Source organism: Halictus rubicundus, chromosome 8 (genome assembly GCF_050948215.1).
Source record: "Halictus rubicundus isolate RS-2024b chromosome 8, iyHalRubi1_principal, whole genome shotgun sequence".
NCBI lineage: Eukaryota > Metazoa > Arthropoda > Insecta > Hymenoptera > Halictidae > Halictus > Halictus rubicundus.
Window position 1 is genome coordinate 5,347,695 of NC_135156.1, and position 25,787 is coordinate 5,373,481.

General features: G+C 44.4%; 1 protein-coding gene across 1 annotated transcript in view; it reads left to right on the forward strand.

The window, feature by feature from the left end:
- The window catches only part of LOC143356396 (uncharacterized), a 39,597-nt gene that overhangs the window by 983 nt on the left and 12,827 nt on the right, over positions 1 to 25,787 (forward strand). Inside the window, exons 2-11 of the mRNA XM_076792045.1 lie at positions 14,683 to 14,743; positions 19,603 to 19,785; positions 19,898 to 20,157; positions 20,256 to 20,510; positions 20,571 to 20,756; positions 22,659 to 22,924; positions 23,074 to 23,540; positions 23,621 to 23,743; positions 23,831 to 24,295; positions 24,563 to 24,851. Coding sequence (XP_076648160.1) covers positions 14,683 to 14,743; positions 19,603 to 19,785; positions 19,898 to 20,157; positions 20,256 to 20,510; positions 20,571 to 20,756; positions 22,659 to 22,924; positions 23,074 to 23,540; positions 23,621 to 23,743; positions 23,831 to 24,295; positions 24,563 to 24,851 — 2,555 coding nt within the window. The remainder of the gene's footprint in view (positions 1 to 14,682; positions 14,744 to 19,602; positions 19,786 to 19,897; positions 20,158 to 20,255; positions 20,511 to 20,570; positions 20,757 to 22,658; positions 22,925 to 23,073; positions 23,541 to 23,620; positions 23,744 to 23,830; positions 24,296 to 24,562; positions 24,852 to 25,787) is intronic.

Consider the following 25,787-nt stretch of genomic DNA (forward strand, 5'->3'; position numbering starts at 1 on the left):
CATAAATGTTAAATGGGGAAATGTTAGTTCCCCATAAATGTTAAAAAATCTCAGAAAATTGGACGACCATCGATACAGTCAACAAAGCGAGTTCTCGATCATAGAGGATTTCTAATCCTGGATTAGCTCTCCCAGGGTCTATTTTGACCCAGAGTATCAAAAGTCGTACTGCTCAAAATATACTTTTTAAAAATTGATGAATAAAGTCCGCCAACCGAGTGTGTTAAGCCTTCTCTCGACCGTATTGCGGAGACCTCGATGCTCGGTTAGGATAGGCAAACATAGGGCTCGCTGGAACGTGTCGATGATTGGCTCGCCAATAAACGATAAACGCCGATAAAAGGCAGGCAGACACGGGCGGGCAAGCAGGTACTTGAATGGATCGGATCTTGCGAAATTCTTCTGGGTCGTTGATCGATTCCACTTTCTCCGCGTGTCGCCGGGACACGCGCGTGCCCGAGGAAAAAAAGAGAACGAGAAGGAATTCTGGTCCGGGTCCGGGTCCGGGCCCGAGTTCGAGTTCGAGTCTACCGTCGCGTCGCGTCGCGTCGTCGTCGTCGTCGTCGTTGTCGTCTTTTCGACGCTTCGAAACTGGAGAACCGGCTGGGATCTCGTTCGAGGGCGCGATCTGCATGCGTATCGAATACCTGGGAACGATCGGCGGCTTCCTGGCCGCGGCAGTGGAGGAGGAGGAGGAGGAAATCTACCGGTTATTCGAGACACGCCGAGCCGCGTTTCAAGCAAACAAGGAGCGAACGCGTGTGTGGAGCAACGAGAGATTGCAAAACTGATCGCCGAGGCCGAGACGTTGGCTCCCGTGACCGTCTCGCGATTCATTCTTTCCCTAAAATCTCAGCTCTCCAGCCCCCTTTGACGACCCCTTTAACATCTAGGTCCGTGCATCTTCATTCCGAGACGGTCTCCCCTCCCCCAGTTGCAGAAAATATGCTTGGAATCCTTCAAGTAGGCTAGATACTAGGTAGAATGACCGACGAACGGGTTGCAAATTCGCTTGCTTCAACATTCTCCCCCGGAGACCTAATTCTCCCGGTCCGTAACAGCTTTAGGCTTCTTACGCCGAAGCACAGCCCATTGGATCGCATTTTCAAGACGATCTGTGCGGCCACTTTCCGTCGACCACAGTGCGCTTACACCGTGAAGACCAATGACGCGATGTGGCGTCAAATCGAACGGCAGTCTTTCGCTGAACAACTGTGGACGTAACGAATGAAAATTGGTGTGAGACACGAATCGAGGATTCGATGGAAGCTTGGAGAAAGGTGTCCGACGAGCTAAATTACAATTTCGGACACTTACGACGAGGAAAAATGGTGTGCAAGTGTGTTCGGCAGCCCGCGGCGATCGATAAGCGTTCCAGCGGCGTAGAACGCGTTCGCGATTAGAAATTCGAGGATTTTCGAGGAAGGATCGATCGGAAATCGTTGTGCAACGTTCCACGAAAGCGGCGACGAGATTCGCGAGGCTTTCCTGCGAGCGGCTTTCACGTTTCACAATTATGTCGACGGCAGGTGTTCTCTCGACGATTACACCGCGACAGATTTCCCGCCGATCGAATCGACTCGGGACAAGGACGATGGTTCCCCCGGTCTTTTTTTGGAAGAGGAAAAGGGTTTCCTGTCGGGTCCGAGTTATCAGAACCCCGGCGACCTTCGTGGCTCGACCTTCGACGGATCGAGGTGTTCGGAGGAATGCGCGAGAGGAAAAGAAAGCGCTCCTTCGGCCCGAGAGGAGAAGGTGGTCGAAGAAAACAAGGAGAAGAAGACGACAGCGAAAATGCCGCTGGATCGAGCGAGGAAGGTCAGCCGGTGACCTTTCCTTCGAGACTCGCGGACCGACCCTTCCCTCGTTGTCCATTTAATCGATGATCGCGATCCTCCATTTGCAATTCACGTACGCTGCTGCAATACCAGAGCCCACGGCGACTACGATGCTCTCGATAAATCGTGCAATTTCATGTTATCGTTCTATCGTCGACCCACGAAATGCGAAAATAGTCTTCTGTTCGATCATCGCAGAATTTCATTGCGAGCAAATTGCTCAGTGTGCGATCTTTGCACTCGATAATTTCTTCGAACATTTTATCTACCGGAAGCCTATTAACTCTGTGCACACGAAGCTATTTTAACTCCAAAACGAAACATTTCTTCCGACCTAGAATATTTCCCTTCTATATATATATATTTTTTATGTTATACATACGAAAATGGTGCAATTTACTCAATACAACTGTACAATACTGCAATGTTTAGTAATTTATTAGATACAAACAAATTTAGTAATGTAAAAAATATTTTGGTACAGCAATTTTTAGTGGCGCCTTGGCGGTTAACACTTTGAGTGCCACGTCGGTCATGCACATCCAACAATTTGTTCACCAAACTTGAAAGTCAATTTTTGGTACAATCCATTAAGCAAATCAATTTTTGTTAGGATCTGTGAGATGTGAAAATGTTACGACAATCATAGTTATGATAAACTTTGTCTTTTTTATTCTTGTATTATTAAACAGGTTGTTTTGATTTTGTGTGATTTTTATGGGCATTATTGCTTATGGCACTCATCGTGTTAATAGCGTTCGAGCCAGCGTCGAAGTACCATTGGTGATCCGAGAGAATTGCAATCCTAGTGCGAAAGGTTAAACTCGTTGCAACAAGAAGAGGAAAATGCGTTTGTTAATCGATAGCTAATGGGGCTCTTTGGATTCAACTAAATGGACAGCATAATATTGACGTTAATAGCAAGTAATAAGTGAGGAAGTCGACGTATTGTTTGCTCAGCGGTTTCGGCGAGCTGTTTGCTTTCTTCGTTCCTCGGGTTGGAATTTCTCCGGTTGAGTCACCGCAAGGACCTTTAGACTCGCAGCCAGGATCTGCATTCCCGCGTCTGATCCGTTGATTTTGCTCTCGCGACCTCTTGCGATTTTAACCTCTCGAGAAATTCCATTCGAGACGGGACAAATCCAAAAAAAGCGAAACGGGGGATCAAGACATCTTCCATTTTTAGACTCGGCAGGACTTGAAATTCAAATAAATGCAGGATGATCGACCGGCTAAGAAGAAATGTTTTCCTCAACCTCTGCGAGAATTCCACTCGGAATAAAACAAGCCCTCAGAAACTGAAAAGAAGCGCGGACCGGGAAATCGTTTGTTAGTGCAAAGTTTTTCCCTCGGGAAATAAATCTAAATAAATGCGGGAAGTTAAAACGGTAGAAAATCTGACTTTTTCAACCAACTAGAATTCCACTCGGACTTTAACGAGCCGAAATAAATTGCAAAACAAGACGGGGGACTGGGGAATCTTTCTCTAGAGGAAAAGAATGAAGAGTATGGAGCGAAAGGAGCATTATCTTCGGACGGTCGTGGTCCATCGAGATTCCCCCGGGCAATTAGGGACGACAAAGGGTATTTCATTAGCAGCGTGACCGTTCCATTAGTTTCCTGGTAAACGGAGCGACGGAAAAAGAAAGAGAGAGAGAGAAAAGGACGGAGAGCAACGGGTGTACAGCCTCGAAGCAAATTCCGCGGAAAGTAAAAGTGGCCGAGCCACGCTAGATTTATCCGACGGCGACGGATCGAGGTGATTTTACTTTCGATCCCGCGGCTTGCTTCGCCGGGATGCGAATTTATTCGCCCGCTCCCTCGATCGCTCGATTACCATTCGAAATCGATCGTCGTTACGATAATTAATCGGCCGACGCAGCGATTCGGAACTGGATCTTTGGCTGTTCGTTTGCTTGGAGATCTATTTTCCCACATCGAAATTTATCCAATTTATGTTTATAAATTAACGAAAACTACCGTTTACAATTTATCATGCTGCCTAGCTTTCTGAAATATGCCAATCCGCTTCGCAAAAACAGTAAACTCGTCCTTTAATTAAAAGAACTAATAGATAAATCACCTTTCGAGCCTACAACATCCTTTCTGATGTTCGATCGATTCCACTAAAAGTCACTGCTTCGAGAGCTATGAATTTCTGCGTTGAAAGGCGCGCGCAGCAAAGCGTCAGTTCCTCGTTGCTGGATTTAAAAAATTCCAAGATAGACCGGGTCACTTTTCGATTCGACGGCAGGACCACTTTCGAAAAGGAAACTTGATTCCGTTCGAAATATATGGAGAGGCCGTATGTCATGCGATCCGCGACGATTAAAGAAGATGGCCGGCGGTTTTCGATGGATTTTAAAAACAAATTCCGAGACCAGACTTTGTCCGGATTGGTCGAGGACCACTGCCAAATCACCCTGTTTACCTTTGCGAGCGGCATACTCGATCCGCTACCAGATCCAGGATTCCCAAGGTCAAGTCGAAACGCGCCGACCACTTTTTATTCCACCGTTCTCCGTTTATGCTCGCCGAAAACAACGCGGACAGGTTCTCCTCGAGGTTCCATTTTTCTCTCGAAATCTCGGTAAACCTGTCCTCCATAATAATCGGCGCTCGAACGCATCGAACGACTCGCTATACCTCTCGCGTTAATCATCGGTTTTCATTTCCCACGGTCGTCGTTATCATTCTACTTTCCTTTCACGTGCTCCCTTGTCTCCTCTATTCAAACCGCAGAGTTGCTCTGGGCATTATCTTTTACTTGATTCAATGCTGCGGCCTCGAAATTAGGCTAACAACGGTTCGCAACTACGGTTTACCCTTCGCGACAATTACGGAGAAGAGCACTCTAATTAGGATCTACTTCTGCTACGAAATTATTGCTTCAATTATATAATTAAATTATTCGTTCCGTTAATATCCATTCTGTTAATTAATTTATCCATTTTATATTATATTAAATTATGTTCATTCTGTTATTAGTTATTATTCATATGTTATTGGATTGTTCGGAAAGTGATCTCGTTTTTTCTCAACACAGGACGTAATTGTATTTTCTCGCAGCCAACTTCATATTTAAGCCGCATTGTCATTATATATTTTGACAGCTGATACAGCAAGGCTTGTTTGTGAAAACGTTTGTTTGATTCTGCGCAATAGTTTTTGTTTGGTGCCCTATCAACTATGGAAAGTCGAAAGCAGCATTTTCGGCACATTTTACTTTTTACTATCGAAAAGGTAAAAATGCTGTTTAAGCAAGAAAAAAAAATTATTCATATTGATAGACAGCCAGTGCCAAAACTGGTTTATAAAATTTCGTTCCGGCAATTTTGATGTTGAAAATGAACCACGCTCTGAAAGGCCAGTTGAAGCTGATAAAGACAAAATTGGGTAATTGGGTACTTTGGTATTACACCAAAATGGAGAATATATAATTGAATAAAATATTCATACATTATAAGAAAATCGTCTTTCATTTTCACAAAAAAAAAATCGAAATTACTTTGCGAACAACCCAATATTATTAGACTGCGGTTTTTGTGCATTCATGGCAAAAATGGATAGAACAAATGCGAAACGTAAAAGAATTTAAAAGTACCGTTGTATTGTGCCACGTAAATAATTAACACAGAGAATTTTCATTTCGCATAAAAATCCGCAGCCCGGTTATTATTGTCGCGCCGGTGAAGGTGTCCTAACGACCGACGAGGCACTCATCGAGCAACGGTACTCAATCGCGAAGTCATCCGCATCGGCATCGAACCGTTCAATCGGCTCCGACGCGTGCAACCTGCAACGCGACACGAATGCAAACAATCTCGAAATAATCGACCAGCAACGATTGCGCAACCGATCTCGTTCCAGTGAAACGTTACGGACGTCCCGTAATTCCCGCCCTTCACAGATCCTGCGTCACTCCTGCATTCTTGTATTATGCACTTGCAACTTTTCGAAACTGCAGCGAGTCATTAGCATACAAAATACCAGAGAAACCGATCCCTCGCCGACCCCTGAAACGATTATCGATCCGGTGATCCGGTTGCTTTAAGTAACCCGGACTCTGAAGACATAATCACCACAATAATAATAAGAAGAAGACGGAGAAGTTAATGATATGCTGAAATGAACAGAGGTTGCAAGAAAGTTGCAATAAAACAGTACTTATGGACACTAGTGAATTTTATAAATTTTTAATGCACTCTCAGCATAATATCGAAGCAAACGGTACTTCACTTGGTTCTTCAAGGCATCATAGTAACAGTAATAATGACAATTAGTCGCGCAACAGGCTAATAATGCAGATACAGTGAATTCTCTTCGGCATCCGAGGCCTCTCGAGCTTCGCGGCCCCTCACGGGGTATACCCCGCAGTAGTGGGGATAATTCCGCGACGTTTATCATCCAGGTCTTGGCGACATATACAGGGTGGCCCACATAACTCTGAACAGCTCAATATCTCGAAAACTATGCCATCGATTTTAAAGTTCTTAGTCTTAAATTGCATGGAACTGAAGGGCCTTTCTGACTACATAAACGTGAAGTGGCCTCCCTTCCCTTTTAACGGGGGAGGGGAGGTACCTTTATAATTTTAAATGGAACCCCCTATAAAATGTTACATATTTAGATTCTACCGGAAAAAACAAGTCAATTTTGTCTGAAACATTTTTTTGTCAGATACTTCCATGATGAGATATGACAGTTTGAAGTTTCGAGTTGTAGGTACTTGAAGCGCTCGGAAATACCGTTATGGAATTATACGCGCTTGAGTCCTTCGCTTATTCGTGAAGAAATAAAATGTACTTTAAATTAAATGTTCAAAATGTCCACCACGGGCTTGTAAACATTTATTTACTCGAAACATCAAAGTTGTTCTAACATTTTTTAACATTTCGGGAGTCACTGAAGCGCAAGCGTTACGTATTCTTTGTTTCATATCCTCTTTTGTCGTCGGTGGTTCAAACATAACTTTGTCCTTTACATATCCCCATAAGAAAAAATCTAATGGTGTTAGATCGGGGGATCGAGGAGGCCATTGACGAGGCCCCCTACGACCTATCCATTTGTTCCCAAATTTTTCGTTCAAAAATTGCCTGGTGATGATTGCAAAATGTGGAGGAGCGCCGTCTTGTTGGAACCACATTTCTCTTCCAACATGCAGTGGCACATCTTCCAAAAGCGCAGGAAAATGATTTTTTAAGAAATCACAATAACTTGCAGATGTTACAGTTTCTTGAAAAAAATAAGGTCCAATCACAAAATCTCCTATTAGGCCACACCAAACATTTAAAGACCATCGATGTTGAAAGGGAACACATCGCATCCAATTTGGGTTTTCCACGGCCCAATAATGCAGATTATGTCTATTTACATGCCCTGAATTTATAAAAGTGGCCTCATCGGAAAAAAGTATTTTGCACAAAAAGTCGTTTTCCACAACACCCTGCAGCCACTCACAAAATCTTACGCGGTGATCGTAATCTGCTATCGAAAGCTCTTGTGATAAAACCATGTGATATGGATGATACTTTTGCCGTTTCAAAATTCGTTGAATTGATGAGCGACTAATATGTGATGTTTGTGCAAGTGTACGTTGATTAATATGAGGATTTAATGTAATTGCAGCAAGAATACTGGCACTATTATTTTCATTAGTAACAGCTTTAGGTTTATTGCGAGTTTTTTTACACAATTCACCGTGCTCGCGAAGCCGCTTTTCTAAATTATGAAATGTTGCATGACATTTTTTGATCCCATAACGTTCAGAAAACATCACTGCTGCACGCCGATAATTTTTTTGGCATTCACCTAACGTTAATAACATATTCACTTCTGTGTCAAAAGTAGCCATAATCACAATGTTACTGCTTGAATAACAGCTCTAAACTGAAAACGTTTTCATAGATAAGTGAGTCAAACTCAAGAATTGTAAATATTATTGTTTGTGTTTCTTCATGAATAAGCAAAGGACTCAAGCGCGTATAATTCCATAACGCTACTTCCGAGCGCTTCAAGTACCTACAACTCGAAACTTCAAACTGTTATATCTCATCATGGAAGTATCTGACAAAAAAATGTTTCAGACAAAATTGACTTGTTTTTTCCGGTAGAATCTAAATATGTAACATTTTATAGGGGGTTCCATTTAAAATTACAAAGGTACCTCCCCTCCCCCGTTAAAGGGGAAGGGAGGCCACTTCACGTTTATGTAGTCAGAAAGGCCCTTCAGTTCCATGCAATTTAAGACTAAGAACTTTAAAATCGATGGCATAGTTTTCGAGATATTGAGCTGTTCAGAGTTATGTGGGCCACCCTGTATAGAGAAATCACTGTACTGCGATAAACGAGGTTCTCGGACTGCTCACGGATACTCTATCGAATCTCAGGAACTTTTAGAGACTCTCACTACAATTTTGTCAATTTTTTTAGTCGAATATTGAGTCAAATATTGTTCGTCGAGCGAGATTTACGAGCGAGACTCCGCCTAACGTCCATTGCGGGCGTCGAAGTCTCTAAACTGGCGATGAAACGCACGCCGTGCAATGCCCGAACGTTTCGCGCAACTTTCGCGGCCGAGTTCATTGAATTCTCTCCGGCAAACGTTCGACCGAAACATCTCCGACATTTTTACGACCTCGTGAGCCTATTGTCAGCCTAAACGTTTATTCCACGAAGTCGCCCTTCCATTTTCTATTTAATGAACCCAATTCCCTTCGTAGGTGTCGCGTTTACCCGTTGGCAAACTTTATGCGTTCGTGGAATTTTTACGTTTGTAAAATACACGGAAATATTTGTACCGATTGCGATCTTTATGCAGCCGTAACGCGCACTCAACTGTACCATACGAGTATCTCAACCTACATCTTCTTTTTAATGACTTTTACGAAATCACGGTTCGATTTTCTTTTTGCACAGCTATCTCTTTTCGTGTCGTGTCTAGTACCGAATAGTTAACGCGCTTCATTCATTCATGACAGTCTGAACATATTAGTCAACGGAAGGCTATTAATTTTCAGTAACTGTACATTAAAAAACTCGCGTAGTTCTTTTTTAAATGTGTAATTAAATACGCACTTTCCAGAAGAAGTTTCTTTGCTTATAAATGAAAGTTACGAGTTTAATACTTTACCTGCTGGCAATTTTCTAATGAAGTATGAAGCTTATGAAATCAGGATCGACGGTATATCTATCTACTCTCATTTACAATTTACAACAAGGAAAGAGAATTACCCGGCAATATTTTGGCGAAACAACGGACAATAAAAATTTGCATACTGAAACTCAGGACTCAGGACGACCATTCAGCAATCGACCGTTCAACCGGGCCATTTAGTACCAGTGCTTAAACGTTTTCACCAGGGACCATAACTGTTAAAACCAAAAAGAAACAAAGCCATGGAATAACAAGTATTTCATCGACTAAAATCGTATTGGTTACAAATAAAGATTATAAGTAACCGAAAATTTTTTCTCTTGTTGGTAAATGTTATCGTTGAGAAAAATTCATTTCGCTCACTTCTAACAGTTATCAATGAGAGAAATTTATTTCGATCGCTAATAACAGTTATCGATGAGAGGAGTTCATTTCGATCGCTCATAACAGTTATTAAATAAAGTTATTATTAAATAGTACAACTTTCAAATGGTAGGCAATCAATTGTTTAATAAATTTTGTATTCATAAAATTAATTGCTACAATCTAAATTTAAGGTGACAAACATGAATTTTTCCAAATTTTCTCCTAACAAATTACACCGCAAATCATCTAACGTTAATTTTAGAGCAGAAAAGGTTCGTTCAACGCTAACCTCAGTTGAGGGCACTGCATGAATTATGCACGCTAGTTTTGATAAATACGGGAGTATATATTTCTGATTTTCCCAGTTGAAAAAATGTTGAAACATTTTTTTTCATATTTTGTTTTGTTCTTATGGTTTCAAAGGCTTGCTCCATCCGAAAAAGAGTAGACAACTCAGCAATTAAATAAGCAACTGAAATGAATTTTCTCATCAATAATTATTATGAACAAGTGAAAAGAAATTCGATCATCGATAACTGTTATGAGCGATCGAAATAAATTTCTCTCATTGATAACTGTTATGTATGATCGAAATGAACTTCTCTCATTGATAACTGTTATGAGCGATCGAAATAAATTTCTCTCATTGATAACTGTTATGAGCGATCGAAATTAACTTTTGTCATCGATAACTGTTATGAGCGATCGAAATAAATTTCTCTCATTGATAACTGTTATGAGTAGACTAAGGATTTTATGCATTTATGACAAAAATGAGTAGGTGTAATTTAAAACAGTAAAAACAACAGAAGATTTTAAAAATACTGTTATATTATTTCCAATCTATTAAACATATTAAGAAAGAAAATAAATTTCTACTTCACTCCAGTTTGTTGCAATTCAGATAGAAAATTTTTATTTTGCATTAACTATGAGCGATCGAAATGAACTCCTCTCATCGACAACTGCTTTGAGCAATCGAAACAGTTTTTCTTCATCGATAACAGTTATCGCGGAGGATCCAATTTTTCGGACGCTAATAACTGTTACTTGTAACCAAAAAGTATAAAAATCGATACTTTTTAATCGTTTTCTTCGAATTGTTTTCTTTATACTTTGTATAGATTATCTTAAATTTCAATAATAATCAATCTTTTACCAATGATTTTTATCGTAGAAAATTTTAGAATAACTTTTATTTTTGGTCCCTGGTTTTCACCAATCGAAAGCGTTACCCAAGCACATACTCTGTCAACTTGAACAAAGCACACACGGTGAAGCAACATTCTCGCTCGTTCGGCTTCTGTGTCGCGAAATCGTTCGACCAAAAAAAAAAAAAAAAAAGCTCCGCTCTCGGCCAGACGCGCACAGTTTAGGCGACCAGAAGTTGTTTCGCTAATCCGCAGCCGAAGAAACGAATTGGATAATATGTTTCCTGGAAGTCGACGCGACGGGATTCCGTGACGCGTCGCGTCGAGACGCTTTCCGTTCCGGTTGCGAAACTTACCGAAAGGAATTGGCCCGTCGAGCAGGTGGTTTTTCGCTGGCGTTACAAACGTTACAGGCGTTACAGAACGGCTGTGATCTCGACGAGCCGAAGCCTCTCGGCCCCGTAGAAAGTGATTTGACATTTAGAAGGGTCCGGGGGGAGAATTTTTCGAGCCGCTCCACACGCGTTCCCGACCGATTCCTTCTATCGGAATCCCGTTCCGCGACGCGAGAAAGCGGCGGAACCCGTCGAGCCTTTAAATTTCGAGCCGCTTATTTTTGCTCGCGAGTATCACCGGCTCGGCCCGGCCAACGATTATTTTAACCCATTACGTGCCACGATCCCCGTTTCGGATCGTGCGCGTGGATTGCACTAAGGAGTGGCGTAAAAAGAACTAAATACTAAATTGGGGAAAATAAAGAAAACTAAATTGATCGCAACGGTGATCAATTTTTCAAATTTAATTGAACTTGTCTCATAAGAGCCCGAGAGCAGGCGATAAACGTTAATATGAGAGGTTTCAGTAGTCGCGGCGCGGGTGAAAGGGAAACGCGGGAAAACCAGCGGATTCCAAGGCGGTAAACGGGCGTGGAATGCGTTATCCGCGATCGAGGATAGTCTAGCCTAAATGCAGCCTCCCTCTAGACACCGGCTAATTGTTCGAAGGCGCAGGAACGCCGTCGCAACGTAACGTAACGCGAACGTAACGCGCGCTCGTCGGCCGAAACGCGCGAGAAAGTCGCCGCCGCGAGCCTTCTTTCTTCTTGCTTTCTCTTTACGCGTTCGCGGGTTGCGTAACCAGAGGAGGTGCCCCGACAGGTGTCGCGGGCCTGATCCGCCTTTGCGCATCATCACCGAGATCCTCGATCGAATCCGGAACCCTCTGGATCGAGAACGACGCGAGATCGGCGCGCCGGCGTCCGCGATCTGGCTGATCGATGGCAAATTCATCCTTTCCGACGACTGCGATCACTTTGGAGCTTTTCCCGAGCATTTCCCAAAATCTACCGTTAGTTCCGGGCCTAGGAAAAAATTGTGAAACTTGTGAGCAAGGAAGAGAACGCGTGGTCCTGTGATGAAGCTCCCGAGGTTCTAGTAAACTTTCAAGACTTGTAAAAAGAGTTTTTGAGGTTTGCAAATAATTTTCAAGGCCCGTAGGAAGAATTTTCGACAATGAGAAATTGTAAGGGTGCTCGGGGAACGATAGAAAATCTGTAGTTATGGAAAATTGGGAGAGAAGGATCATTCGGCTGCATTTTGAGAAGATGCACAGTCTACTTATCACCGCACGGTCCCGTTACCCGGGTTTCTATTTTCACTGATACTATTTCTAATAGAGTGTAATTTCTCTTGAACTTGTTGACTAATGATCAGCAACAATTTCATAAAGCTAAAATCAAGTCCTATCTACGACGTAATTAATAGAGTATGTAATGGAACGAGTAGGGAAAATTGTAAACAATGGACGATAAAATTTTTTTTAAATTTTGAAGAAAGAAATTCTTATGTATTTTTATTTTGCATAAAGACCCGCAGTAATTAATCTCTGTTATCGCGTTCTGTACTGCCCAGGGCACGAATAACGATCGGGTTCCGATAGGCTCGTGTATTTTCGATCGGTAGGAAAGTCGAACGAGGTCGGCCGACGGAAATCCACGCAATTGTCCTCGACCGGTCGTTTCCGAGCGGCGGGATTTCGAAAGAGGATCGCGGCTAATCGTATTCTCCTCGGAGAACCCGCCTATGCAAATCCATAACGGATCGAGTCGACTCCGTTGAAGTCGAAAGTGGAATCGGTCGGGGGACGTTAATTAGGCGAGATCGTCAGAACCTGTAGAAAGCAGTCTGCCAAAATAGTCGAGCCACAGACCCTATATGGATCACAAACTTCCTTTATTTATTTGTTGTAACAACGCCGTACTAACCATTCTTTCACGAGTCCCACAACTTCTATGCTCACTATATCGATTTCTCCTGACCTCCACAATCTCTTCGCGGGCCCCACAATTTTTTCCCGGGCCTTGAACGCGTCTTGGGGGCCCTAGAACCCTTCTGGTAAATCTTAAAATTCTTTCACGGGTCTTAGAATTTTTTAAAAGCCTCAGAACTCTTTTGGGGGCTCTATTCTTTTTATCCAGAGACCTAAGATGTCCTCGCAGCTTCCAAAATTTATTCGCAAGTTTTACCATTTTTTTGGTTAACCCTAAACATTTTTTGAAAGTTCTGAACGCTTCTCGAAAGTTCTACAATTTCCCACAAGCTTCAATATTTTTTGGAGACTGCATACTTTTTTCGTGAGACCTAAGACGTCCTCGCAGCTTCCATTTATTTGCAAGTTTTACAATTTTTTTGGTAGATCCTAAATATTTTTTGAAAGTTCTGAACGCTTCTCGAAAGTTCTACAATTTCTCACAAGCTTCAATATTTTTTTGGAGACTGTATACTTTTTTTCGTGAGACCTAAGACGTCCTCGCAGCTTCCATAATTTATTCGCAAGTTTTACCATTTTTTTGGTAAACCCTAAACATTTTTTGAAAGTTCTGAACGCTTCTCGAAAGTTCTACAATTTCTCACAAGCTTCAATAATTTTTGGAGACTGTATACTTTTTTTCGTGAGACCTAAGACGTCCTCGCAGCTTCCAAAATTTATTCGCAAGTTTTACAATTTTTTGGTAAACCCTAAACATTTTTTGAAAGTTCTGAACGCTTCTCGAAAGTTCTACAATTTCTCACAAGCTTCAATAATTTTTGGAGACTGCATACTTTTTTTCGTGAGACAGACGTCCTTACAGCTTCAAAAATTTATTCACAAGCTCAGCAATTTTTTTGGTAGATCCTAAACGTTTTTCGTAAGTTCTGGACGTTTTTCCAAGGTTGTACAATTTTTTCATGGGTCCTAGAATTTGTTCATAGACGCTACAATATTTTTGCATATTCTGTAACCTTTCGTGGACAGGTCCTTCCTCATTGGAGGGAATCGCGATCTTCCGCGAACGGATCAGCGATAACAACGCTGTCCTTGATTGCGAGAACGAGGGAGAAACCACTGTTCGCAGAAAGTAAAGAGCGCTCAAGGGTAATGGGGATCGTTGAACGCGCCTGTGCACCGGACAACGGAAAAAGGCCCAAGGGGAAAAACGCAAGAGAAACATAATGGCGTGTAGACAGCGGCCGCGGAAGCCTCGGCCGTACAATTCGAAACGAGAGCCGTTCGTGGCTACTTACGATCATAATTGCGAGCCTGTTGCTGCTCGTGACTCGGTTACGAAAGCGTGGGGTAGATATTCAGGCTTAATCGTTTGTTTGTACAATTCTTATGTAGGATTAACTTTTACTTTCGAAGCTAGGCAGCCTAAACTTTCCTTTCTTCGACTGTCTTCCATTGATTTTCGCAGAAAAATTCTTCCGTTTCGATACAAACAAGCCGACTCAAAGTTCAATCATCTCGATGTCGAAAGCATTCATCAGGCTAAGAGTATGTTCGATATACATACCGAGTTGGACTTGTTCCGTGGTTTAATTTCTATTTCCTTTTGAAAATAACTGACGTGCATTTATGACGAGATTGCAGAATTATTTGTCAATAGCTCCTTCAACAGCAACATAATCTAATAGTTTTGGTTGGGATTATCGCGCAAAATATGATTGTCAAGCTTCCTTTTGGTACAGCCATTGAAAATTTTGTACAATCTGAATAATTTCCAGTCTGCCAATGAAGGCAACGCTTTTTCTGCCACAGTGAGAAGAAATAGTTTTTGTATTAAAGTATTAGGGCTCCATCTTGATGTTGGGATATCTCGTTGATTTTTAACGGGATTGCTTTTTCGTTTCAGGGGTGCCGAACGGTGTCGCTGGTGCTCGCCTTGTGTATTTTGCTCGCGGCGGTACAGCACGGTGAGTACATATTTAGTTCTATTTAGCAACGAAAGAAACAAATTTCGTCATTAGAAACGCACAACGACGCGACGTGCTCGCGCGCCCACTCGAACGCGTCTTCGATCTTGATCAGGATCGAGGATCCAGGAACAACGCACCGAAAAGTCTGATTTCAATGCTTGCTGCGACAATACAAGATCCATGTAAAAGTGAAACATTTCAGCCTTGATACACAGGCGTTTTTGTACGATCTGTACACAAAACCTCGAAATATTGCAACTCATTTATTCCACTTTAGCGGCTTACTCGTTGCACGTATGAACTCGTCGAATTATCGTTGAGAAATGTAGCACACGCGTGAGTTGCTGAGATCGAACGGACTCAACGTTATCTCAATTTCGAACTGGAGTATCGATGAAAATTGCGAGTCGGCGAAAATTGTGGAAATCGCAGCCGACACGTACGAGTTTCTAGCAGCGATAGGAAGAGCTGCTGAATATTTTAACAGGTTCTGTTTCCTATGTGAACCGTGGAGCCGTTTTAACAAGCATTCTCACACGATAAGATCTGTCGTTGTTGCATTACATAAAACTACATGTTCCTAGTAAAACAAGAATTCATTGAGGAATTCCAAGATAATTTCAAGACAACTGAAACGGTGCAAATTCAATTCGCGGATCGCACAGACCCGGTCGGTGCAACGAAGGGTCAAATGCAATTTCTAACGAGATCGAATTTCCACCGCTGGAGCAATCGGTGGCAAAAGAGAAAGAGAGTGTGTGTGTGTGAGAGAGAGAGAGAAGAGTACACAGACAGCAAGGTTAGCGCCGCGAAAGAATGGCCCATTTACTCTGTGACCGAGTCTCCCGGCGTCCCTCGTAATTTCTCTAGCGTGCTCGGTGCACGTGAGGACCGGTGCATGCATGCACGCACGGATGCAGTTTTCACTGCGTGTCCCGTGTGCCGATCGGTGAAACGTGCTTATACACGGACAAGCACCGTTCCCGGTGAAAACGGTACGCGGCAAAAACCTCCCGAAGCGGAGGTTCGAGAGCGTTTCGATCGGATTCCGTTCGAGGAGAGGGGTTGCCTATCATGTGGGAATCAGGTGGGACCAGGTGAGATCTGGCGGGGAATCGGAGGCGGTCTCGGAATCGTCGAAAGTAACATTGTAAGTGTGAAAAGGCTCGCGATCGAGCGATCCTTAAAGGCGATCGTTCCCGCCGAGTTTCTATCTTCGCATCTCGTAATCGATACGGTAACCGTTTCCGGGATCTGAAAAAACCGGCATAATTGACGCAATCCGCTTGTGGCTAGCTAAAGGTGAGATCGTGATCGACGCGCGGGAACGCCCTTATAACCGAAAGAATGTTCTTCTCGATCGTTTCGTTCTCCGAGCGATAAATCGATGGTCGTTCGCGTAGATCGGGATTGTTTCATACGAATCGATGGCGTGGGCGAAGTGCCGGAGGCCTGAGAATCTGAGATCGTGGAGAGACCAGAAATAGATCGCTGGATCCGCTTGGAAGTGTCCCGGGCCCAAGCAAAATGTTAGACCTATAAAAAGAGAGGAAACAGGTCGCTAGAACCGTTTACATCTTCGGAGTCCAGAAAGAGGAGATTAACAAACGAAAGTGTAAATGCAGAATATAGTTAGAGCTATTTTGCGGTGAAAGATGAAATATAGGGAGTAGAGGGCAGACCATGTCAGTGTCTATGGTTCACGAAAAAATCGAGACCTCCCAAAAGGCAAGAACCAGGTCGCTAGAACCGTTTACATCTTCGGAGTCCAGAAAGGGGAGACTAACGAACGAAAGAGAGCATGCAAAAATAGTTAGGGGTATTTTGCTGTCAAAGATGAAATATAGGGAGTAAAGGGTAGATCACGCAACTGCGTATGGTCCACGAAAAAATCGAGACCTCCCAAAAGGCAAGAACCAGGTCGCTAGAACCGTTTACATCTTCAGGGTCCAGAAAGAGGACACTAACGAACGAAAGAGAGAATGCAAAAATAGTTAGGGGTATTTTGCTGTCAAAGATGAAATATAGGGAGTAAAGGGTAGACCACGGAAGTGTCTATAGTCCAAGAAAAAATCGAGACCTCCCAAAAGGCAAGAACCAGGTCGCTAGAACCGTTTACATCTTCAGGGTCCAGAAAGAGGACATTAACGAACGAAAGTGCGAATGCAAGAAATAGTAAGAAGTATTTTGCGGTGAAAGATGAAATATACGGAGTAGAGGGTAGATCACGCAACTGCGTATGGTCCACGAAAAAATCGAGACCTCCCAAAAGGCAAGAACCAGGTCGCTAGAACCGTTTACATCTTCAGGGTCCGAAAAGAGGAGATTAACGAATGAAGAAGCGATTGTGAGGAATATTTGGCTGTAGTTTACGATGAGGGGTCAGACAGGGAATGAGAGTAGATGAAGGGAAGTGGCCAGTGTTTCCAAAAATTTTGGAGACCATGAAGTCACGGGAAGAAAGCACGGGAAGAAGGAAATAGGTCGCCGAAAACGTCCGCGTGGAAATTTCGCGAGCTCCCGGCGATAATTCCAGGTTCTCAGCGAGCGACGCGCCTCTTACCGATATTATCTGCGATGTTATGCATCGCCTTAACACCATTACCGTCGGCGCAACGCGAAACTATGCGGTGAAAGAGAATCGTCGCGCGGCGCCAGCCGTTTCCGTCGAATCGTCGATGGCTGCCGCGAACGGGAGAACAATTCCGCTCCATGCAAAACGCGCGCGAGTCGTTAGCGATACCCGTGGAAACAGTTCCAGCGAAACGATCGTTCCTTTTTTTTTTTTCTTCTTTCCACCGCACCGGGAAAATCGAACTGCTTTCTAGGCAATTATGAAACTTCTTTCGTGACTCGAGGCCGATTTGCAACAGCGCGGTCGATCGTGGAAACGAATCGTTAAAGACTAATGAGAGCCGGATAAATGTCGCTTTTAAATCTGCTCACCATGCGTCATGAGCGCACGCGATTTGTGCGGCCATCTTCGTCCGAGACCTGAAAGCATATTTTGCAATGCGTTAACAAATTAGGCACCTCGAAAAAAAGTATGGGGCATGTAGAAAAAGGTTATAGAACCACCGGGAAAAAATTGTAGATTTTGTAAAATAATTGTGGAGCCTGTAAAAATTATAGGATACATGAGAGACCATATATAGGTCTGACGAAATATTGTGGGATCTGTGGGAAAAATTGTGGGGCCTGTACACAAATTCTAGAACCCACAAACGGGAAAATAATGGTTTCTGTAGATATAAATAACTATGGTTTTTAAATCTACTCATCCTGTGTCATGAGTGCACGATATTTGTGCGGCCATCTTCGTCCGAGACCTGAAAGCATATTTTGGAATGCGTTAAAAAATTGTAGACACCGCGAAAAAAGTATGGGACATGTAGAAAAAAGTTATAGGGCCCAGAAAAAAAATTGTAGAACTTGTAAAATAATTGTGGAGCCTGTAAAAAATTATAGGATACATGAGAGACCATGTCTAGGTGCGACGAAATATTGTGGGATCTGTGGGAAAAATTGTGGGGCCTGTATAAAAATTCTAGAACCCACAAAATGGAAAATAATGAGTTCTGTACATATAAATAACTATGGTTTTTAAATCTACTCACTCTGTGTCATGAACGCACGCGATTTGTGCGGCCATCTTCGTCCGAGACCTGAAAGCATATTTTGGAATGCGTTAAAAAATTGTAGACACCGCGAAAAAAGTATGGGACATGTAGAAAAAAGTTATAGGGCCGAGAAAAAAATTGTAGAACTTGTAAAATAATTGTGGAGCCTGTAAAAAATTATAGGATACATGAGAGACCATGTCTAGGTGTGACGAAATATTATGGGATCTGTGAGAAAAATTGTGGGGCCTGTACAAAAATTCTAGAACCCACAAACGGGAAAATAATGGTTTCTGTAGATATAAATAACTATGGTTTTTAAATCTACTCACTCTGTGTCATGAGCGCACGCGATTTGTGCGGCCATCTTCGTCCGAGACCTGAAAGCATATTTTGGAATGCGTTAAAAAATTGTAGACACCGCGAAAAAAGTATGGGACATGTAGAAAAAAGTTATAGGGCCCAGAAAAAAAAATTGTAGAATTTGTAGAATAATTGTGGAGCCTGTAAAAAATATAGGACACGCGAGAACATGTCTAGGGGTTACATTGTGGGACCTATGGGACAAATGACCCTGTAACGAAATTCTAGGGCCGACAAAAGCAGAAACAATGGTTTTTGTGGATCGTGCGATCGCTGCTCGAGTCCCAGGGCAAGCTGTGTGGTCATGGTCGCGCTCGATCTTAATTCCAGACTCGATTTTCGCATTGTGTCTGGAGTCGACCTCGATTCGCTCGATCATCGGTGAAAGCACCTGGGGTGACTCTTCGCGATCGAAAGCGATCGTGGGGACTCGCGCCAGCGCGAGTGCGCGCGAAAATAAAAGAGAAACTTCCGCTGATTTGATTAGCGGGGCACGCGTGCTAATTGCTCGACGAGATTGAATATCGAGAGAACGGATTGTGACACTGTTCCGGATTAAAATCGATTTATTCGAATAAAATCGTATTCAACCCTCCGTCCGCAACCTTATGTTATAGAAAATTACCGAGAGTAAGTTTTAATACAGAGAGGAGATTCGTGGGAAAGTGGAAGAAACGGGTTTCAGTTTCACCGGGGGAGACAGGTGTCTCGATCGATCATTAAGCTGGATCATTAAGCCTCGTCGGTTTCGAGCACGCGTTCTTCCCCTATTTTCTCATGAAATCGTCTTCAAAATCGCCGCCGTTCGCGTAGCAAAATTCTGCGAAAACCGAAATGGGAAAACACCTGGACGTACTTGAATTCGCGTTGCAGGTGATGCCGAGCGCAAGGTCGTCTGCTACTACACTAACTGGTCGATCTACAGGCCAGGTACGGCGAAATTCTCACCTCAGAACATCAACCCGTACCTGTGCACCCACCTGATCTACGCGTTCGGTGGATTCACCAAGGAGAACGCTCTGAAGCCGTTCGACAAGTACCAGGACATCGAGAAAGGTAAAAGAAGAGGCTGAGTAGTTCTGGTCGTGTGATCAGTGACCTTGAACATAAAGAGAGAGAGAGAGAGAGAGAGGTGGTGTCTGACGATGAACCGTGGCGAATGTTGAAGGTGGCTACGCCAAGTTCACCGGGCTGAAGACGTACAACAAGAACCTGAAGACCTTGTTGGCGATTGGCGGATGGAACGAGGGGTCAAGCCGATTCTCGCCGATGGTCGCCGACCAGGACAGGCGACGGGAGTTCGTCAAGAACTCCGTCAAGTTCCTCAGAAAGAACCACTTCGACGGCCTGGACCTCGACTGGGAGTACCCGGCGTTCAGGGACGGCGGGAAACCTCGGGACAAGGACAACTATGCCAGCCTGGTCCAGGTATGCGCCTGGTACTCGCGTGCTGGATGATCTCTTCGATAATTCCTCACAGGAGTTGTAAATCCAGTTGAAATTAATTAATTTTGTTTCTATCGAAGGAACTCAGAGAGGAGTTCGACAGGGAGTCCTCGAAGACCGGAAGACCGAGATTACTGTTATCCCTGGCCATGCCTGCGGGTATCGAGTACATCGACAAAGGCTACGACGTGCCCAGGTTGAACGAGTACCTGGACTTCATCAATCTGCTGTCGTACGACTATCATTCGTCCTACGAGCCTGCTGTCAATCATCATTCTCCTCTGTATCCATTGGAAGAGGACAACGAATATAACTACGACAGCGAGCTGACGATTGTAAGATTTGCTCTGTGGTATTTGCATTCGATTGTGCGGTGACTTTGACGAATTTTTCAGGATTATACGATCAATTACTTGATGAACAAGGGTGCCTCGCCGGAGAAGATCATTTTGGGAATCCCAACTTATGGTAGATCGTACACGCTGTTCAATAAGGACGCGACGGAGCTAGGAGCGCCAGCTGATGGTCCTGGAACTGAAGGCGATGCGACTAGGGAGAAGGGTTATCTCGCTTACTACGAGGTCAGGATTCGTTCAGAATACTGAATTGTGTTCCGGAGGACATGTCCAAGTCCATTTCAGTTTATCTAGTTTTAGGGAATGATAGGACCTTTCAATTTTAAGAAAATTCTTAAGCTGGCATCTCCTCTATTCGTTTTGATCCTGCATTGGCTCTTGAAACACAGAATTCATGTTGGACCAATACGCTTGGAAAGAAAATGCTAGCTTAAGCTGGCTCCCCTATTCGTTTTGATCCTGCATTGGCTCTTGAAACACAGAATTCATGTTGGACCAATACGCTTGGGAAGAAAATGCTAGCTTAAGCTGGCTCCTCTAATAGTTTTGATTCTGCATTGGCTCCTGAAACACAGAATTCATGTTGCACCAATACGCTTGGCACGAAAATGCTAGCTTAAGCTGGCTCCTCTATTCGTTTTGATCCTGCATTGGCTGTTGAAACACAGAATTCATGTTGGACCAATACGCTTGGGCAGAAAATGCTAGCTTAAGCTGGCTCCCCTATTCGTTTTGATCCTGCATTGGCTCTTGAAACACAGAATTCATGTTGGACCAATACGCTTGGGAAGAAAATGCTAGCTTAAGCTGGCTCCTCTAATAGTTTTGATCCTGCATTGGCTCCTGAAACACAAAATTCATGTTGGACCAATACGCTTGGGAAGAAAATGCTAGCTTAAGCTGGCTCCTCTAATAGTTTTGATCATGCATTGGCTCCTGAAACACAGAATTCATGTTGGACCAATACGCTTGGGAAGAAAATGCTAGCTTAAGCTGGCTCCTCTAATAGTTTTGATCATGCATTGGCTCTTGAAACATAGAATTCATGTTGGACCAATACGCTTGGGCAGAAAATGCTAGCTTAAGCTGGCTCCCCTATTCGTTTTGATCCTGCATTGGCTCCTGAAACACAAAATTCATGTTGGACCAATACGCTTGGGAAGAAAATGCTAGCTTAAGCTGGCTCCTCTAATAGTTTTGATCATGCATTGGCTCCTGAAACACAGAATTCATGTTGGACCAATACGCTTGGGAAGAAAATGCTAGCTTAAGCTGGCTCCTCTAATAGTTTTGATCATGCATTGGCTCCTGAAACACAGAATTCATGTTGGACCAATACGCTTGGGAAGAAAATGCTAGCTTAAGCTGGCTCCCCTATTCGTTTTGATCCTGCATTGGCTGTTGAAACACAGAATTCATGTTGCACCAATACGCTTGGGAAGAAAATGCTAGCTTAAGCTGGCTCCCCTATTCGTTTTGATCCTGCATTGGCTCTTGAAACACAGAATTCATGTTGGACCAATACGCTTGGGAAGAAAATGCTAGCTTAAGCTGGCTCCCCTATTCGTTTTGATCCTGCATTGGCTGTTGAAACACAGAATTCATGTTGCACCAATACGCTTGGGAAGAAAATGCTAGCTTAAGCTGGCTCCCCTATTCGTTTTGATCCTGCATTGGCTCTTGAAACACAGAATTCATGTTGGACCAATACGCTTGGGAAGAAAATGCTAGCTTAAGCTGGCTCCCCTATTCGTTTTGATCCTGCATTGGCTCTTGAAACACAGAATTCATGTTGGACCAATACGCTTGGGAAGAAAATGCTAGCTTAAGCTGGCTCCTCTAATAGTTTTGATCATGCATTGGCTCCTGAAACACAAAATTCATGTTGGACCAATACGCTTGGGAATAAAATGCTAGCTTAAGCTGGCTCCTCTAATAGTTTTGATCCTGCATTGGCTTTCGAAATGCAAAATTGACGCTGCAGTCGTAGGACTTATACTTACAACGGTACTATTCTTTATAGTGCCTCCAAAAAGTGCTTCATCCATGACATAGGGTTTCGATGATCGGTCAGCTCCATGTTGGACATGTCTGTATAGTTGATTCAACGTTGCTATCACTCCTCAGATCTGCGAGAGTCTATCGCAGTCGGAGGACTGGGAGGTGGTGCAGCCAAATCCAAAAGCAATGGGTCCATACGCGTTCAAGGACGACCAGTGGGTCGGCTACGACGACGAGGACATCGTGAAGCTGAAGGCGAAATACGCGAACGAGAAGAATCTCGGCGGCATCATGTTCTGGACGATCGACAACGACGACTTCAGGGGCAAGTGCCACGAGCGACCGTATCCGCTGATCGAGGCAGCCAAGCAAGCCCTTCTGACCGACTCCACGTGAGATTCTAGCGCTTCAATCTTCTAAACAATCTAGTAGATTGTTATACAAACCCTGTTATTGTAAAATATTAATTAATCTCTGTGCGATACCCGTGGATCAAGATCAGGGTGCGGTCTCGTTAACCTTGTCTTCATGTTCGAATCAGAAACGCCGTTCAGAAGTCGCAGCCAGAGAATCGCAAGAAGACACGGCTGCCAACAGCGCAAAGCAGCTCAGGAGTTAGAAGACATGGTTCCGGTAACAGAAGAACCACCACAACAGCGGCACCGATCACGAAGAAACGCGTCACGTCTCCAAGACCGAAATTCTGGACTTACGCGAGACCAAAGACGAGCAGGGAGGAGGACGAGGAGGACCAAGACGTGTACAGGCGGTCCTACAGTCAATCTTCTTCCGAAGAAGATGACTCTGATAAGGGGAACGCGGTGAAAGCAGAGACGAACGATAGATCGAGGGAGAAGGGGAAGAGCAGGCCGAAGAATCGACCGACAGGAAATTCGAATCGGAATCGCAGGAAACAGAACCGCCGCAAGGAGAACGATTCGGAAGAGGAGTCTCTGAGCAACAAGCTGACCACACCCGAGCCCCCAACCACGCCTGATCCTGGCACTGGTAAGTGCCCTGGTAATTCACATTGTAAACCGAACCGTCGGCCCGATCGGAGTGATAACACGAACGCTGTCAAATGTTAGATTTCAAGTGCGAGGACGAAGGATTCTTCCCGCATCCCCGAGACTGCAAGAAGTACTTCTGGTGCCTGGACAGCGGACCGGGTGGCCTTGGCGTGGTCGCGCATCAGTTCACCTGTCCTTCCGGTGAGTTCAACCTTCACTTTCTCATTGAGCCTTGTAATCGGATCTCTCGATGCTGATCGCGTCGTTCTCGAACACGTTTTCGAACAGGACTGGTGTTCAACAAGGCGGCGGATTCCTGCGATTATCCACGGAACGTGGTCTGTCCGAAGTCGAAGACGTCGTCACAGGCTTCAGCGTCCACGACCAGGGCACCGATTACGGCAGCCACTAGTCGAACAACTTATCTCTACAGCACCACCAGGAAGCCAACCACCGAGAAACCGGAAGAGGATGAATACGATGACGACTACGAAGACGAAGACGAAAGCGAAGAGGAGGAACAGGTGGAAGAGAAGAAGGAGCCTAGCACGACCACCACTCCGAAGCCTCTTCTCTATAAAACGATCACCAGGAACAAGCCTACCACTACCACGACCACTACTTCGACCACGGAGGCGCCTCAGGTCACCAAGAAGTCCGAGAGCCACGACGAATCCGTGAAGATTCTCGGCACAGAGGACGAAGAGGACCCTAAAGTCATCAAGGAGCTGATAAAGCTCATCAAGAAAGCAGGTAATTTATTTTAGCTACGGCCAGGCTGCAACTGCCGTAGGTAAAGGGTTAGTTAGGGTCGCTAGACTGCGGTTCTTCATCGATTGTATGAAATAGGAGCCGAATATCTTGCGCACAAAATTGTATACAGTTGAAGATAATGTAGCCTTAAATTTTTCTAATCTCTTTACTGTCTTATGCATAGAATCCACTGTATACTTGTTGCGGAGACTTCTGCTCCTCAGCGAGGTCAAAGTAAAGATCATGTACAAGGTTCCGTTCCCACAGGCGGCATCGAGGAGTTGGAGAAGCAACTGTACCTGCAGGGCAAAGGTCCGGCCGAAACAAGCGTCGACATCGAACGCGTCACTCCTGCAACCATAAGTCGCAGCCTGTACGAAAGGGTGCTAAATCGTCAGTCCGCCAAGGCGGCTACAAGTAAAACGAGCACGTCGAGGGGCACGAGCTACGCGAATGGACCAGGCGGAGCGCAATTCGAAGGTTTGGACGAGGTTCCCGAAGTGAAGAGCTTGCGGAGGTCGCAGAAGCCTCAGTACGTGACCATCGAGAGGCCTAGGTGAGTTTTGGAACACTGACTTTGGTCGAACAGGTAAGATCTGAGGCAGTGCTGGATTAAGGGGAGGGAACCGGACCTGACCAGGGCAAGCTCCGAATGCCCCGACACAATAATGATCGTCACGCTATGAAAGAACGAACGGCCGCTAGAGGAAGCTAAATAGTAACATTTCTGTCCAGTAGGGGAGCTAGGAACGTTTTCCAAAGTTCAGTATCGAGCAACACACTGTATTGGTAAAACAGAGGAAGAGAGAATGTACGGACGTACGACAACGTGGATGGCGCTGTCGTAGCTTCGTTCGAATAGCCGTGCCGCGGCACACTCACACACCGCCTGATCAGCGTGTACGTGTGCCGACGGCGATCGCAAGGGTCCGGGATGCCTGGAAATATTTCCCAATAATGCAGTCACGGGACTTGTCAATGGTGAAAAGAGCTAGATGAAAGTTCTATCTAGGGTGGAAAGGTCCTCAGAAGTCGTACTTTTGCATCATCGAGAAACGGTTAGCAATATTCGGCAGCACGTCGTTTCTCAGGGAGGCTATGGAAACTGACATGGCGGCACACTCACACACCGCCTGGTCGGCGTGTACGTGTGCCGACGGCGATCGCAAGGGTCCGGGATGCCTGGAAATATTTCCCAATAATGCAGCGACGGGACTTTTCCATAGTGAAAAGAGTTAGATAAAGGTTCAATCTAGGGTGAAAAGGTCCTCAGAAGTCCTACTTTTGCGTCATCGAGAAATGATTAGCTATATTCGGCAGCATGTTGTCCGCCAGAGAGGCCTGTAGGAGCATGAGCGGCGCGACAACGTGGATGGCGCTGTCGTAGCTTCGTTCGAATAGCCGTGCCGAATAAGCGAAGCAACCTCGTGCTTAGGGCATCCGGAAAAGGGAGCACCGTCAAATCTTTTACATAGTAATAATATTACCAAGC